General features: G+C 56.4%; 3 protein-coding genes across 9 annotated transcripts in view; 2 read left to right on the plus strand and 1 right to left on the minus strand.

Moving 5' to 3' along the window:
• The window catches only part of LTB4R2 (leukotriene B4 receptor 2), a 4,093-nt gene extending 2,338 nt beyond the window's left edge, over positions 1–1,755 (plus strand). For both annotated transcript variants that reach the window (XM_024753280.1, XM_024753279.1), the window contains exon 2: positions 668–1,755. In XM_024753280.1, coding sequence (XP_024609048.1) covers positions 688–1,755 — 1,068 coding nt within the window. In that variant the 5' untranslated portion in view covers positions 668–687. The remainder of the gene's footprint in view (positions 1–667) is intronic.
• A 3,413-nt stretch (positions 1,756–5,168) lies between these two features.
• LTB4R (leukotriene B4 receptor) lies at positions 5,169–7,044 on the plus strand. The gene is given in 4 exon segments (XM_024753272.1): positions 5,169–5,287; positions 5,895–6,288; positions 6,291–6,710; positions 6,713–7,044. Coding segments are annotated over 3 exon segments (1,137 nt in total). The 5' UTR covers positions 5,169–5,287; positions 5,895–5,903.
• A 1,807-nt stretch (positions 7,045–8,851) lies between these two features.
• The window catches only part of ADCY4 (adenylate cyclase 4), a 16,136-nt gene continuing 11,556 nt past the window's right edge, over positions 8,852–13,431 (minus strand). For 3 of the 6 annotated variants that reach the window (XM_024753245.1, XM_024753248.1, XM_024753247.1), the window contains 9 exons: positions 13,141–13,251; positions 12,659–12,843; positions 12,373–12,466; positions 11,743–11,901; positions 10,335–10,481; positions 9,937–10,044; positions 9,705–9,819; positions 9,259–9,383; positions 8,966–9,175 (listed from right to left, as the gene is read on the minus strand). In XM_024753245.1, the coding sequence (XP_024609013.1) occupies positions 9,023–9,175; positions 9,259–9,383; positions 9,705–9,819; positions 9,937–10,044; positions 10,335–10,481; positions 11,743–11,901; positions 12,373–12,466; positions 12,659–12,843; positions 13,141–13,251 (1,197 nt within the window). In that variant the 3' untranslated portion in view covers positions 8,966–9,022. Of the gene's footprint in view, positions 9,176–9,258; positions 9,384–9,704; positions 9,820–9,936; positions 10,045–10,334; positions 10,482–11,742; positions 11,902–12,372; positions 12,467–12,658; positions 12,844–13,140; positions 13,252–13,431 lie in introns of all 6 variants that reach the window. The other 3 variants (XM_024753251.1, XM_024753250.1, XM_024753246.1) reach the window with 2 other exon arrangements.

Raw genomic sequence — 13,431 nt, forward strand, 5'->3', positions numbered from 1 at the left:
ACCCAGGGGCAGGATCTGGCAGTGTCCCTACTCACCCACACGACCAGGGAACCTTATCTGCACCCCTTCAGCTTATACTGTTTCCTGGGGAGGCGGGCTCTCACACGCCTGGACGTGTTAGTGATGGGAAGCAGCAGGGTGAGGGAGGGGCCCCAGGAAAGGCCCGAGAGGAGCCCCACCTTGTCCCTCCCTGTTTTCGCCTCACCCTCTGACAACCTGACAGGCACAGGACAGGATTAGGCACCTGGCCCACTGCCCCTTTGCCTTTGGGCTTCCCCAGGCCCCTGGAGGGCCCCCAACCCTGATCGCTCCCAGCTGGGTAAGTAGTTCTGCCCATGAGACCATACTCCCTTCCACTCACTTTTGCCCTGAGGTATAGGCAACGGGGCTGGACGAAGAAGGAGAGGCCAGGTTAGGAGGGTGGAAGGTGGAGGCAGTGACAGCCTGGGAGTCAGGACTGGGGAGGTCGGCTGACCCAGAGCAGGGGATTTGGGTTCCAGGAAGCAGTGTTTGAGCTGGGTCTGGGGTCCTGGAGGAAGAGACAGAAGCTCCCAGACAGAAGAGAGGCAGGCTGCAGAGGAGTGAGGAAGGCACAGTCCCTTCTCACCGGCATCAGACGTAACGTGGGCTTTTGCCCTACCTGAAAGCGCTCCATGGCTCTTTCCAGCCTCCCGTAGGCGCCTAGGGATGTCGGTCTGCTACGGTCCCCCGGGGAACGAGACGCTGCTGAGCTGGAAGACCTCGCGGGTCACAGGCACGGCCTTCCTGCTGCTGGCGGCGCTGCTGGGGCTGCCTGGCAACGGCTTCGTGGTGTGGAGCTTGGCGGGCTGGCGGCCCGCACGGGGGCGACCGCTGGCGGCCACGCTCGTGCTGCACCTGGCGCTGGCCGACGGCTCGGTGCTGCTGCTCACGCCGCTCTTCGTGACCTTCCTGACCCGGCAGGCCTGGCCGCTGGGCCAGGCGGGCTGCAAGGCCGTGTACTACGTGTGCGCGCTCAGCATGTACGCCAGCGTGCTGCTCACCGGCCTGCTCAGCCTGCAGCGCTGCCTCGCCGTCACCCGCCCCTTCCTGGCGCCCCGGCTGCGCAGCCCGGTCCTGGCCCGCCGCCTGCTGCTGGCCGTCTGGCTGGCCGCCCTGGTGCTCGCCAGCCCGGCCGCCGTGTACCGCCACCTCTGGGCGGACCGCGTGTGCCAGCTGTGCCACCCGTCGCCCGCCCACGCCGCCGCCCACCTGAGCCTGGAGACCCTGACCGCCTTCGTGCTGCCCTTCGGGCTGGTGCTCGGTTGCTACGGCGTGACGCTGGTGCGGCTGCGGGGCACCCGCTGGGGCGCCAGGCGGCACGGGGCGCGGGTGGGCCGGCTGGTGGGCGCCATCGTGCTGGCCTTTGGCTTGCTCTGGGCCCCCTACCACGCTGTCAACGTGCTGCAGGCGCTCGCCGCGCTGGCTCCGCCCGAAGGAGCCTTGGCGAGCCTGGGCGGGGCGGGCCAGGCGGCGCGAGCCGGAACCACGGCTCTGGCCTTCTTCAGCTCCAGCGTCAACCCGCTGCTCTACCTCTTCACCGCCGGGGATCTACTGCCCCGGGCGGGTCCCCGCTTCCTCACGCGGCTCTTCGAGGGCTCCGGAGAGGCCCGATGGGGCGTCCAGTCTAGGGTGGGGGCCATGGAGCTCCGAGCTAGCCCTCGGCTCAAAGTGCTGGGGCAGGGCCGTGGCAATGGAGACCCTGGGGGCGGGGCGGAGAGGGACAGTCAGGGATGAGATCCTTGACGTCAAACCCTACAACCGGGCCTGCTCTCCCCTATCCCCTTACATCGCCTCCCAGAACTCAGGGAACCACTGTGGACGGTTTGGGGATCCTTCTCTGACCATAGTTTTGACCTGTCTGGGCAGAATTATCATCCATCTGGGGCAGGCCCAGGTTCCTCAAACTGAGGGACTTTGAGTGGTGATGGTCAGTGTTAAGGTGTATCATGTACTTGCAGGTTGGCATGTGCCCAGGTGCCAGAGCTGCTTACTTGTTGCCGATAGCTATTGTGAAATACACTGGGTGGTCATTATGTTTCAGCAAAAATAGAAATGAGACTTTTCTGATAAGCAAGGAAAATAAGCAAACAATGAACAGGCTGGGGAAACAGCATAAACAGGCCTGAAAGAGTTAAGCAATCTTGGTTACTCTTTAGCTGTTACTACTAACAAACACTTGTAGCTAGACTTGTCCTTCACAAAGCTAAACAAAGCTAATTACTCTCTGATTCCATAGGAATTATACTCTGCACCTGGCATTCTTCTCCCCCCTACGCTCTCTCGCAGCATTAAAAGAAGGTCACGGGACGATAACTTCAGGGACACCAGACCCGGTTGCCTTTTGCTAGCTGTGGCCGTTTTAAAATATTGCAAGAAGAAGAAGAATGCAAAACCTTCACCACTTTGATCCTTATCACTTACCCTGGACTGCAAGTTCTACCTATAAGACCCTCTGTAATCCCCCAGGAGAGGGGGGGCACAGTTCTTGAGGTGCTAGCCTGCTGTGTTTCCCTCTTGCCTGGCCAAAGGAATAAAGCCACTCTTTTCTATTTTCTCCAGACTTTGTCTCCGTATTTCTATTCGGCATTGGTGGACAGGGAGCCAAGATTTTGGCAACAATTACGCGATGGCTTAAGCATGCTCCCTCCAGTGGTTCATCATACCTGAGTGATACCGAAGTCACCTAGTTGCCTGCTGGGTCGGGCCAAGGCTGGGCAATGCCAGCCTTTGGTGGCATCATGACTTGTCCTCCCCAGCCCAGGTGGCCTGGTTCCCCCAAGCCAACCCATAGAACCGCTCTGGAAATAAAGAGAGAAAGAGGAAGGAAAGGTATGAGTGCTTGGATGAGGGGTGGTGATGCGATCCATTCTTTGGGGTCTGTTAGAGCCGAGTGGAGAGGAAACTGGCTGTGGAAGGGGAAAATCAATCTGTGGGGTTTGAAAGGAAAGTTTTCTTGTCTGTCTTGTGGTTGGTACAGTGGGGGAGGGGCCGTGGGAATCTGAGACTTACCTTCTTTGAATCTAACTCTCCCTGCAAAGGTCACCTGACTCAAAAAGGAGCCCGGGAACAGGCGTTCACTCACACAGGGACCCTCTGGGGGCTGGGGTTGAGGGGTATGGGGAGTGGTGTGGATATCTGGAAGACAGGAGGAATTTTTCAGGGAGGTGCCACCTCCCCTCTCTCTCTTTTTCCTCTCTGCCAAGTCTTGACTCCCCCCAAGACTGCTAGCTGTTCCTAATCTCCCCCAGTACTTCTCAGCCCCCATCTTTTGGAATCTTTCTATCTCTAGGTCTCAAAATTTTTCTGGATCCTGACACTTTTGAGTTTGGAGATGTAGGATGGGGTCCTTTTTAAGGGATGTCCGTGTGCACACACGTGTGGTCACCATGGTGACCAACCCATCCCCGTTTGCCCAGGACTTTCTCAGTTTTAGCACTGAGTCTCTTGTCCCAGCCTCCTCAGTCTCTGGCAAACTTAGATGGTTGTTTACCTGAGAGGTCACCCTAACCATCACCCCGGTTCTGCTTTAGTGACTGTTCACACCACCCAGGCAGAGGCCAAGAGAGACAGCAAAGGAAATCCAGTTCTCAGGGTCACATCAGGGCCACCAAAACGGGTTGGGATGGAGCTCTGGACCTGGGGGATGGAGAGTATGCCCAGAGTGTCTAGTCTAGGGCAGAGGAAGACAAGCCATTGAGAGAAATGGAGGTGGGGAGCAGTTTGGGAGAGGGGGCAAAGACACCCCAGTTCCTGTCAGAAGGGACCTCTGGTTGACCCTGGAGCTCTGAGCCGAAAGCTTCTATCCCCAAACACCAACATCACGGGCTTCTTCCTGTCCTCGTGCACCGGGGCAGAGGCTCCCCAACTTCTGTTACACACTCCCCTTCTCACACACCCTCAGTGGTCAGAAAGCCCTTCGTCAACTCTGTCTTCAGTTCTTGCTGCGGTTTCAGCCCATTTCTTTTCGCCATATCCTCTGCCTGATAACTGCTGGGTCAACTCTGCTCCGGCTTTTCCCACAGCAGGAAAGGTAGGGGCACTACAGAGGATAAGGGACCTCAGTGACCACCATTACACTGTGCATCTTTCCTGAGAAGAGGCAGAGCTGGAAGGGAAGCAGGAAGGCTCATGGTCAGATGGAAGATAAGACTTTTTGGTTCTTAGCTTCGCAGGAGAGTTCAAGAAGACGAGACTGTCCTCCTTCCAGGGAGACGGAAGAGTGACACTTCTGGGGGCTGTTTCCCTTTCCAGCCTCCTGGTTTCCCCTCTTGGCAGGGCAGGCATAAGGCATCGCTGCCCTCACTCCCTCATGTCTGCTCCCCTGTGCTCACCTCTGCTCTCTCTGTGTGTCTAAGGTGGGACAGAACAGTCAGCTGTGGGAAGGTAGCAAAGAGGCGGTGCTGACTTCCTTGCCCAGTGCCCAGATACTGGGTCCAAATTCATGTGGCAGGGTAGCCACATGGGCAAACACAAGGCAAGTGGTTCGGGAAGGGGAAGAAATTGTCATTCTGTGTGATACTAGAGAGACCATTTGGACTTTGGCTTCTCCCAAAGAGAATGGAGATTGACCTAGAATGGAACTAGTTCTTTTAAGTGAGGAGAGGGATAGGGGTGCTAGAAGAGGGTCCTCTCCCCCAAATCCCGGTAATGGCTTGAATCCAAGCCAAACACACAATGCCGTCCTCTTTGACGTCACCTGACCCAAACCCAGAACCTAGCCACAGCGTCAACCTATACTTCCTATTAATCTAAAAATCGACATCGCTCACAGAAAATATAAAGATATCCAACATTCTGACCTCTCAATCTGAGTCCGTTTCCCCTCTCTGGCTTCCTTCCCTCCTTCTCCTGTATGACGCAGTTGATTACTCTGTTCAATGCTTTGGTCTAGACCTGCATCTGAGGCCACACCCCAGCCTACTCACCCCCTCACCCCTCTTTCCTCTCTCACTGCCCCTTCTGGGGCTCTTCTCTTCTCGCCCCACCCCTGAGGAGTCCTCCTCCCAGCTGGGCTCTTCTGGAACATGAAGAATATTCCACCTCATCTAGTGAAGGGAGGGGGTAGGAGTTCTCACCCCACCCTCAGGAAGATGTGTCTTCTCCCTCCCCTGCTCTGTGGTACTTCCTCTCTGGCTGACTTAGCTGATAGAACCTGGACCCCAGGCCAGGCCCCTGGCCCTGGGACAGATCTGGGGATAGGCTACACCACTCTGTTCTCACCCTGGGATTGACACCAGCTTCTAACCAGTGCTCGGCAAAGCCTTAAGTAAGTTTCCTGGGAGTAGGGGAGTGGGGGGGTGGTGAAACCATAAGAGAAGGTCCAAAGGAATTTCCAAAGAAAGCCTGACCAGTGGTAAAATGACTTGGGAGGACTTAGTCTTCTCTCCTATCCACGAAATCCTTCCCATCCCTGTTATTCTTGATGGGCCCCGGGAATCTCTGGGGCGAGTGGGTAGGTGGTTGGAAGTCAGTGGGACTGAAGGGCCGAGGGCCTGGCGGGGGGAAAAGGAGCTAGCCTTTTGAGGGGTGCGGCATTGGTAAGGAAAGTCCCCACTTTGGTTCTGGGTTTCAGGGTCTCCTGAGGGAAGGAGGCTGAAGGGTCTGGAAATACTGCTTCTGCTGTTGCTATATATTTTGCAATTGGGTCTGTGGGCAGGAAGGGGCCCTGTGGCCCAGTTGGGAAATTAAGTCTTTCTCCTCAGCCAGATCCCCTTAAGACAGGTCAGTTGGCAGTGATGAGGGCAGTATACTGCGGAGGTGCAACTGATGCTGCTGACCTTGGAGACAGAGTAGAATACGCAGGCTAGGTGTGTCCAGGGTATCAGGAAACCCTTGTCCCTTCCCTCATGTGCGTGTCCGCCCTCGCTCTCCAGGTCCTTGCAATGGCCACGAACGCTACATCTCCTGAAGCACCCTCGTCACCAGGTGTCATGTTCATCTCTCTGCTGGTTATCATCGTACTGTCAGTAGCACTGGCTGTGGGGCTGCCCGGCAACAGCTTTGTGGTGTGGAGCATCCTGGTAGAGATGCGGAAGCGCTCTGTCACTGCCCTGCTGGTGCTACACTTGGCCCTGGCCGACTTGGCCGTATTGCTCACTGCCCCCTTTTTCCTCTACTACACGGCCCAAGGCACCTGGACTTTTGGACTGGCTGACTGCCGCCTGTTCCACTATGTCTGCGGAGTCAGCATGTATGCCAGCATCCTGCTTATCACGGCCATGAGCCTGGACCGCTCGCTGGTGGTGGCCCTCCCCTCTGTGTCCCAGAAACTCGCACTAAGACAGTTGCCTGGCGGGCGCTAGCAGGCATCTGAGTGGTGTCTGTCCTGCTGGCCACACCCGTCATCTTGTACCGCAAAGTGACGTTGGGTCCGGACAACAGGAGCCTGGTCTGCTTCCCGAAGTACCCCAGCGAAGCACATAGGGCTTTCCATCTGTTCTTCGAGGTGGTCACCGGCTTCCTGCTGCCCTTCCTGGCCGTGGTGGCCAGCTACTCCGACATCCGGCGCCGGCTGCGGGTCCGGCGCTTCCGCCGCAGCCTCTGCACCGGCCGCCTGCTGGCCTTTATCATCCTGGCCTTCGCTGCCTTCTGGCTGCCCTACCACGTGGTGAACCTGGCCGAGGGGGTCCGAGCGCTGGCGGGCAAGACATTGGGGTCCCGGCCTGAGAGTCAGCGGCTGCACCTGACCCGCAAGCGCTCAGAACGCTGGCCTTCCTGAGCAGCAGCGTGAACCCCGTGCTGTGCGCATGCGCTGACGGCGGCCCGCAGCGCTCGGCTGGCACGGCCTTCGTCGCCAAGCTGTTGGAGGGCACCGGCTCCGAGGCGTCCAGCAGCCGCCGCGGGGGCACCCTGGCCCAGACGGTGAGGGGTGCACCCGCCTCTCCCGAACCTGGCCCCGCCGAGAGCCTCACTGCCTCCACCAACCCTAGGTGGTGGAGCGAAGCGAAGTCAGCTAGGCCTGCGGGGTGGTGGCGGGAAGGCTGCTCGCTTTCCTCCTGGGGGAATACGCCCACGCTGGCCTGACCCAATTCTTCAACCTCCTCTTACCCAGGTGGCGGGTGGAGTGGATGAGAGGGAGGGGAAGGGCAAGTCAGGGCAGAGTGGGAGCCTGGCCCCCATGGGCAGCTTTGCAATGAAAACTGAAGTCTGAAACTGGGTCAACCCTGTGTGTGGGGCATGTGTATTATGGCGGACTGGGGTGCTCCTGGTTGCCCTTATGGGTGTCCTTCTCAATAGCTGAGAGGCACATCCTTTAGTTTCCCATGATTTTCAGCTTTGGAAGAGACACAGACATAGAAATCAGACCTTCTTCCCTCCCTGCCTCTGAGGCAGGTGGTCTGCAGATCATACTGAGAACAACACAGGGCTGCAGACCCCTGAAGGAGCTGGCCAAGGAAGACCACCCACGTGGGCTCATCACTCCAGACTCCCCGACTCAGCAGACCTTCTGAGAACACTTAGCACTGCTGTGAGGTGTCTGCCCTGGAGGCTGTGATGGGTATCTTTATTAGCAGGACTCCAACTTCCTACCAGTAATCTTTGTCCTCTCAGTGGGAGGTGTCCTAGGGGATTGCTTTCCTTCCCTGTGTCTCCCAAGGAGGCCTCACTTGAGAACCAAGTCATCAGATCTTATCCCCTAGAATTCTGCAAATCAGCATTCTGCCAACCCCTAAAAGGCTCTGGTGCAGGCTGGAGCTGAGGGCCCTCTGTGATGTGGTTACCCTTAGGAAATGAAGATTTGCAGAAGTGAGAAGGTTGAGTCATTCTTTCCTAGGGATGACTGTTGCCTTGGAGAGTCTGGGACTGGCTCTGTTCCGACAGCGTTTTAATAAGATGGTAGGGGCTTCCCTGGTGGCACAGTGGTTAAGAATCCGCCTGCCAGTGCAGGGGATACGGGTTCGAGCCCTGGTCCAGGAAGATCCCACATGCTGCGGAGCAACTAAGCCCGTGTGCCACAACTACTGAGCCTGTGCTCTACAGCCCGTGAGCCACAACTACTGAGCCCGTGTGCCACACGTTCTGAAGCTTGTGCGCCTAGATCCCGTGCTCCACAACAAGAGAAGCCACCGCAATGAGAAGCCCGCGCACTGCAACAAAGAGTAGCCCCCGCTCGCCACAACTAGAGAAAGCCCGCGCGCAGCACTGAAGACCCAATGCAGCCAAAAATTAAAAATAAATAAAATAAAAATACACGATATTCGTTTAAAAAAAAAAGATGGTAGCGGCAGTGTACATTTTGAATGTCTCCTATAAAAAAAGACAACTAGGAGAAAACCCCCACATCCACGTGCAACACCTGCCACAAACTTAGGGTGTCAAGACATCTCCCATGGACCCCAAAGTATGAGCAAGTAGGAATGAGCCCTGGATGCTTCAAGACCCACATAATATCGGCAACTGTGCAGAAGGATGCAAAAGGAAGCGGGGGGAATCTAAGGGACCTGAGAACAGGAGACCCTCAAATGGTCTACACGTCCTTGCTAGAAAGCATGGTGGGTCCGTTTGAGAACAGCAGTCAAAACAGGGAGGGACCTAATAGATTATTTCCCAGGCCTCCCGCCCATGCTACATAGTAAGCACATAACAGGTGCTTATTTAGTGTTTGTTGAATGAATAAAGATCAAATGACATTTTACTGGGGATTCTTTCCAGTATATGTGGATGGGGAGCAGGAAAGGACAAGTCTTTGTTTTGAGTCATGTGGATAAAATCCTTTCTGCTTCCAAGGGTACAAAACACTGGAATCATGTTGGCAGGCAGGCAGGAAGGCTGAGGCAGTCGTCTTGCTGAGCTTGTGAGAAAGAATCGCTCCTTTTTAACACACTCATGCTCACACTTCACACACACACACTCAGTTTGGCCTGAGAAGAAGCCATACTACTGAGAGGCGAGGAGAAGATGCTCCCCAGATACACTAGTAGCTTCTGACATCAATTCTAACCCAGACATACCAGAGTATCTTTATTGAGGATCTTATAGGTGGGAGGAGGGGGTGGGGTTCTCAGCCTAGGGTGGCCGAGGGAGGTCCAGTTCGTGTCAAATCTGTGTTCAGGAAGTAGGTGCAGAGCTGCCCTTTGCCTTTGACCTTGATGATGCCCCGGCTGTAGCAGGTGTAGCCTAAGGACTGCAGGGCGCAGGCTGTCTCTTCCGTCACCTGCAATTGGAGGAGGGGTGAGGGAATGTGGGAGTGGCCCTACCTATCGCCCCGCCCCCATGCCTCCAATGTGGCTCCCTCACTTGGATCTTGCCCAGGACGCCTGTACTCTCCATCCGGCTGGCCACGTTCACCGTGTTGCCCCAGATGTCATATTGTGGTTTCTGGGCCCCAATCACTCCGGCCACTACAGGTCCGTGGTTTAACCCTGACAAGAGGTACGGTAAAGAGGGGCCCTGAGGGGGGGATTTCGAGGAAGTGGTGGGGAAGATGAAGCTCAAGGAACTAGGGTGAAGGGCCTAGGGGCCTTGGAGGAAAGGAGGAGGGGCTGGAGGTGTGCGGCTTAGGGAAAGAATTGGATGGATCTCATAGCTTCTGGCCCAGCAGCTTCATGCTCCATCCCAAGGGGTGAGTCTGGAGGGGGCTCCCGGGGTGAGCTGCGGAGCAGCTAACAAAGGATTCGGGAGAGGGAGAGCTTGGGAAAGTGAGGAGGAGGTCCCAGACTGTCCCAGCAAGGGAGGGTCCTCACCCACACGCAAGCGGAAGTTGTTGAATGAGTGCTTGTTGATGACGTCCAGCTTAGACCCAAGGGCCACGGCAAACTCTACCATGGTGCCAAGGTGGCTGCAGCTTTGCTCAGCATCCTGGCAAAAGGCCGGCCCACCAGGATGGATCAATGAGGTCACAGGGATAAGACCCACTTATGGGCCCACCAACGAGAGCCCGGACGAGGGTCAGCACGAAATGAAGGGACGCTGTACCTGCTGTGCGTCCTGTCCAGAGGTGGCGTTCAAGCCTGTAGCTGCCATGTAGGTGCTGCAGATCGTTTTGATTTTCTCCACCCCACTGAACTTGGGCTTGGAGAGCAGCTGTACGGAAAGGAGGCTGTGTCCCCAGTCTCTCTTGCTCTCTCCCAGAAGCCCAGCCCCAGGATTTTGGAAGCTAAAGGACCAGTTGTGGGGCCAGGGATGGTGGCAGGAGGAGAGTTGGTAGTGGGCAGAGTCGCTGGGGAGGGCAGAGCTGGGGGATCAGAGGAGAAGCAGGAGGACTGGGGAGGGAGGATGGGCCTTATGGCCGGGAGAGCAAAGTGGAAGGAGGGACTGGTGGGAAATTCTAGAATCCGGGTCATAGGGTCTGGGGGGACCTTTCAAGTTGTCACCTCATCAAAATCAGCAATTATCTCATTGAGCAGCCGCAGACACTCTAGCCCCTCATGGTTGATGCTGGATTCAGAGTAAAACTCCTTGAAGTCTGGGACTGAGGCGAAGAGGACACAAACACACTCGTAGGACTGGTGGTAGAGGTCCTGGGAGGGCAAGAGGTTGGGCTAAGGGGCTATGCCACATTCTTCCCCCTTCTGGGTCTACATGGGTCCTCCTCCCCGTGTCCACACTCCACCGCCTTGGTTTAAGAAGGATCGGGAAGGAACGAGAGGGGTAGGGCCAGGTTACCCCAGGGATGTGACTCAAGAGTTAAAGATTGGGTCTCATTGCAATTCCAGCAGAGACAGAGGTTCAGAGTCAAGATCACCTCACAGCAATGTGAAGGGAGTCTCTTTTGGAACTGGGATCACGTCCATGGGAATTCTCTGTATATCCTATCTTATTGCTGAAAAGTGTTAAGTCAGTTAAGTCAGCTTACAAAGATAGCTACAGTTTGGAAGATAAAATGAAGCAATAATAACCTCCAGAGCTTTGAGAAAAGGATTTTGCTGTTCAAACTCAAAAAAAAAAAAAAGAGCAATGGTAGGGAAAGGGGGGATCTCATTAATCCCAGATTCTGGCTCTGAGCTTTCTAGTAGCCAATGAGAAGACAGAAACAGGATCAGTTACCAGATGTCCAGGGTCTATAAGAGAAGAAACCAGGAGAAGCAGAGCTACTACTGATCTCGAGAACGGAGATGAGGCACAAGGCTGCGACATAGCCCCTGAGCCATTTCTTTAACACCCTCTCGATACGGGCCAAGAGCGTTTCCACAGCAGACAGTGCGAGGTGGTGGTGGTACAGGGAAGACGCTGCGGATATGTGAGTGACCTCTGACCCTCTGACTGTAGCAAGATACCTGAGGATCTAGAGCAGCATCACGCAACCGAAGTTTCTGTGGCGATGGAAACGCCTATTCTACGTGCTGCCCAATATGGCAGCCACTAGCCACGAGAAGCTGTCGAACACTTGAAATGTGGCCAGCGTGACCGAGGAAGTGAATTTTCTATTGTCATTAATTTAAATTTAAATGGCCACGCCAGGCTAACGGCTACCATACTGGATAATGCAGGGCTAGAGAGATGGGTGGACTGTGCCCTTCACACAGTTCCCATCGACACGCAATGAGGCTTCTGAAGTGGAGAGGGTGGCCATTAGAGAGGACGCGCCTTCCAAGTAAGAACCTGGGAGCCGGAGATTCCGTGCTCGCCAAAGACAGAGCCTAAGCTCTTGTGAAAATGGAGGCACCTGACGGGCACTGGGGCTCGGGCAGCCACCCAACCCATGGTACAGGAGTCCAGAGAGGATGGGTCAAGCCAAGACTTTCATCGTCTGGGGCTCAGGAGCTGGGGGTGGGGAGTCACCTCGTTGCGCCGATTCTGGCCGATGAACTGGGGGGCTACGTGCGCGGGGAGCACATTCTCCAAGAGCAGCCGAGTCAGGTTTTCCATCGTCTCTGTCTCCTCCTGCTCTTGCCTCAGCTTCTTCTTCCACAGGAAGTCCAGGCGGCAGTAATACTCATTCTGGGGAGGGTCACCAGGGGGACATGGGAAGAGACAGTACAGGGGGAACCCCAGCTCCTGAGTGTTCGCCCCTCACTCCGTGACGCTTAAAACCATCCCACACCCCCAGTTTAGAGAAAAGGCTTAAGGTGCAACTATCCCTGGGGAGACTGCCTTGAATCTAGATTCAAACTAGCGAGGACAGTAGCGGCAGCAGATTTTTTCTTAAGCGTGATTCTCCTAGATTGGGGTGGGAGGGAGGAGGGGAGGGGAGAATTTGAGGGTGCTCCCCTCGGGGAGTGAAGGAGAAAGAAAGGGAGCAGGAAGGTTCACTTAGAAGCTTCTAATGGACACACCATTTGGGCTCCACCCTGAAGAGGTGAGAATAAGGGAAAGGCAGTAAGAGAATAAGGGGAAGATGAAGTCACACATATGGGGACTCCGCCTCACCCTTCCTAGGGAGGCCCTGGAGGGCTGAGCTGGGAGACTTACCTGCCGAGCCAGGACCAGGAGGGTGAAGAAGAAGATGAAGAAGGAGATTGCTCCCATCAGTTTAGGCTCCTTCAGCACCCCTGGCCTGAGGAGGCTACAGATCAGGGCTTCCCTTTGCCTTGAACCCCTTCTCGATGGCCTCTCCCCGCCACCTCCCGCACCCGTGCCCATGTAGCCCTCGGCCTCCCTCTCCTTTTGCCCTGTGGGTGGTTCAGACAAAGAGATGAAAACACTTCTGCTCTGTCCCGTCGCAGCCCGTGCCCCACTGTGCAGCGGCCGTGCGCACCTGGAGTCCAAGGCACCCAGATAGAGGCGGGCGATGAGACAGTCGGACAGCCAGGCGTGGGAGTGCAGGAAGAGGGAGCAGCAGGCCGCCAGCCACAGCAGCAGCAGCAGCAGCTTCAGCTCGAAGCTCATGTGCAGGAAGAGGGAGCAGGAGAGGAACCCCAGCACGCAGCAGTGCACGGAGTACTGGGGGCCCGGGCAAGGCAGTCAGGAGGTGGGGCATGTCCCTCGGGCAGGCGCGGGGGTGGGGGCCGCCCCAGGGCTCCTCCTGTCCTGCCCCTCCCAGGGTCCAGTCCTAACGGGAGGGTAGAGGGTGTCGGCCACACACACACACACACACACACACACACACACACACACACACGCCAAGTGTGACTTATATCTGTCCCGGTCCACAGGATGAAGTGCTCTTCAACTAAGGGGTGGGGGAGAGGCAGAGGAAGGCTCTGGAGAAGGAGATTCAGGGCTGTGAGGGATACTCACGGGGACGCTGATGAGAGGCAGGGACCCAGGGAGCTCCCAGGAGAGGTTGGAAGCTGTGAAGGACACATTGGGAGCCCGGAAAGGGCAGTTTGATGCTGCCGGTAAGAAGACCTGCAGAAGGAGACAAGGAGCTGAGGCGGGCAGGCAGTTCCTTGGGCACAGTGGTGGCTTGTGCCGGGTTGCAGCTGACCCAGGGATGAGTCGTGGCCAGACTCCTCCAAAGGGGTGGAGCCTGCTATCTCTGGTTGGTGAGGGAGCCTCAGCACTGGGGTCCTCGCTGGCGGGGGCGGG

This window comes from Neophocaena asiaeorientalis, unplaced genomic scaffold (assembly GCF_003031525.2).
Source record: "Neophocaena asiaeorientalis asiaeorientalis breed wild unplaced genomic scaffold, Neophocaena_asiaeorientalis_V1.1 scaffold1186, whole genome shotgun sequence".
NCBI classification, from domain to species: Eukaryota; Metazoa; Chordata; class Mammalia; order Artiodactyla; family Phocoenidae; genus Neophocaena; species Neophocaena asiaeorientalis.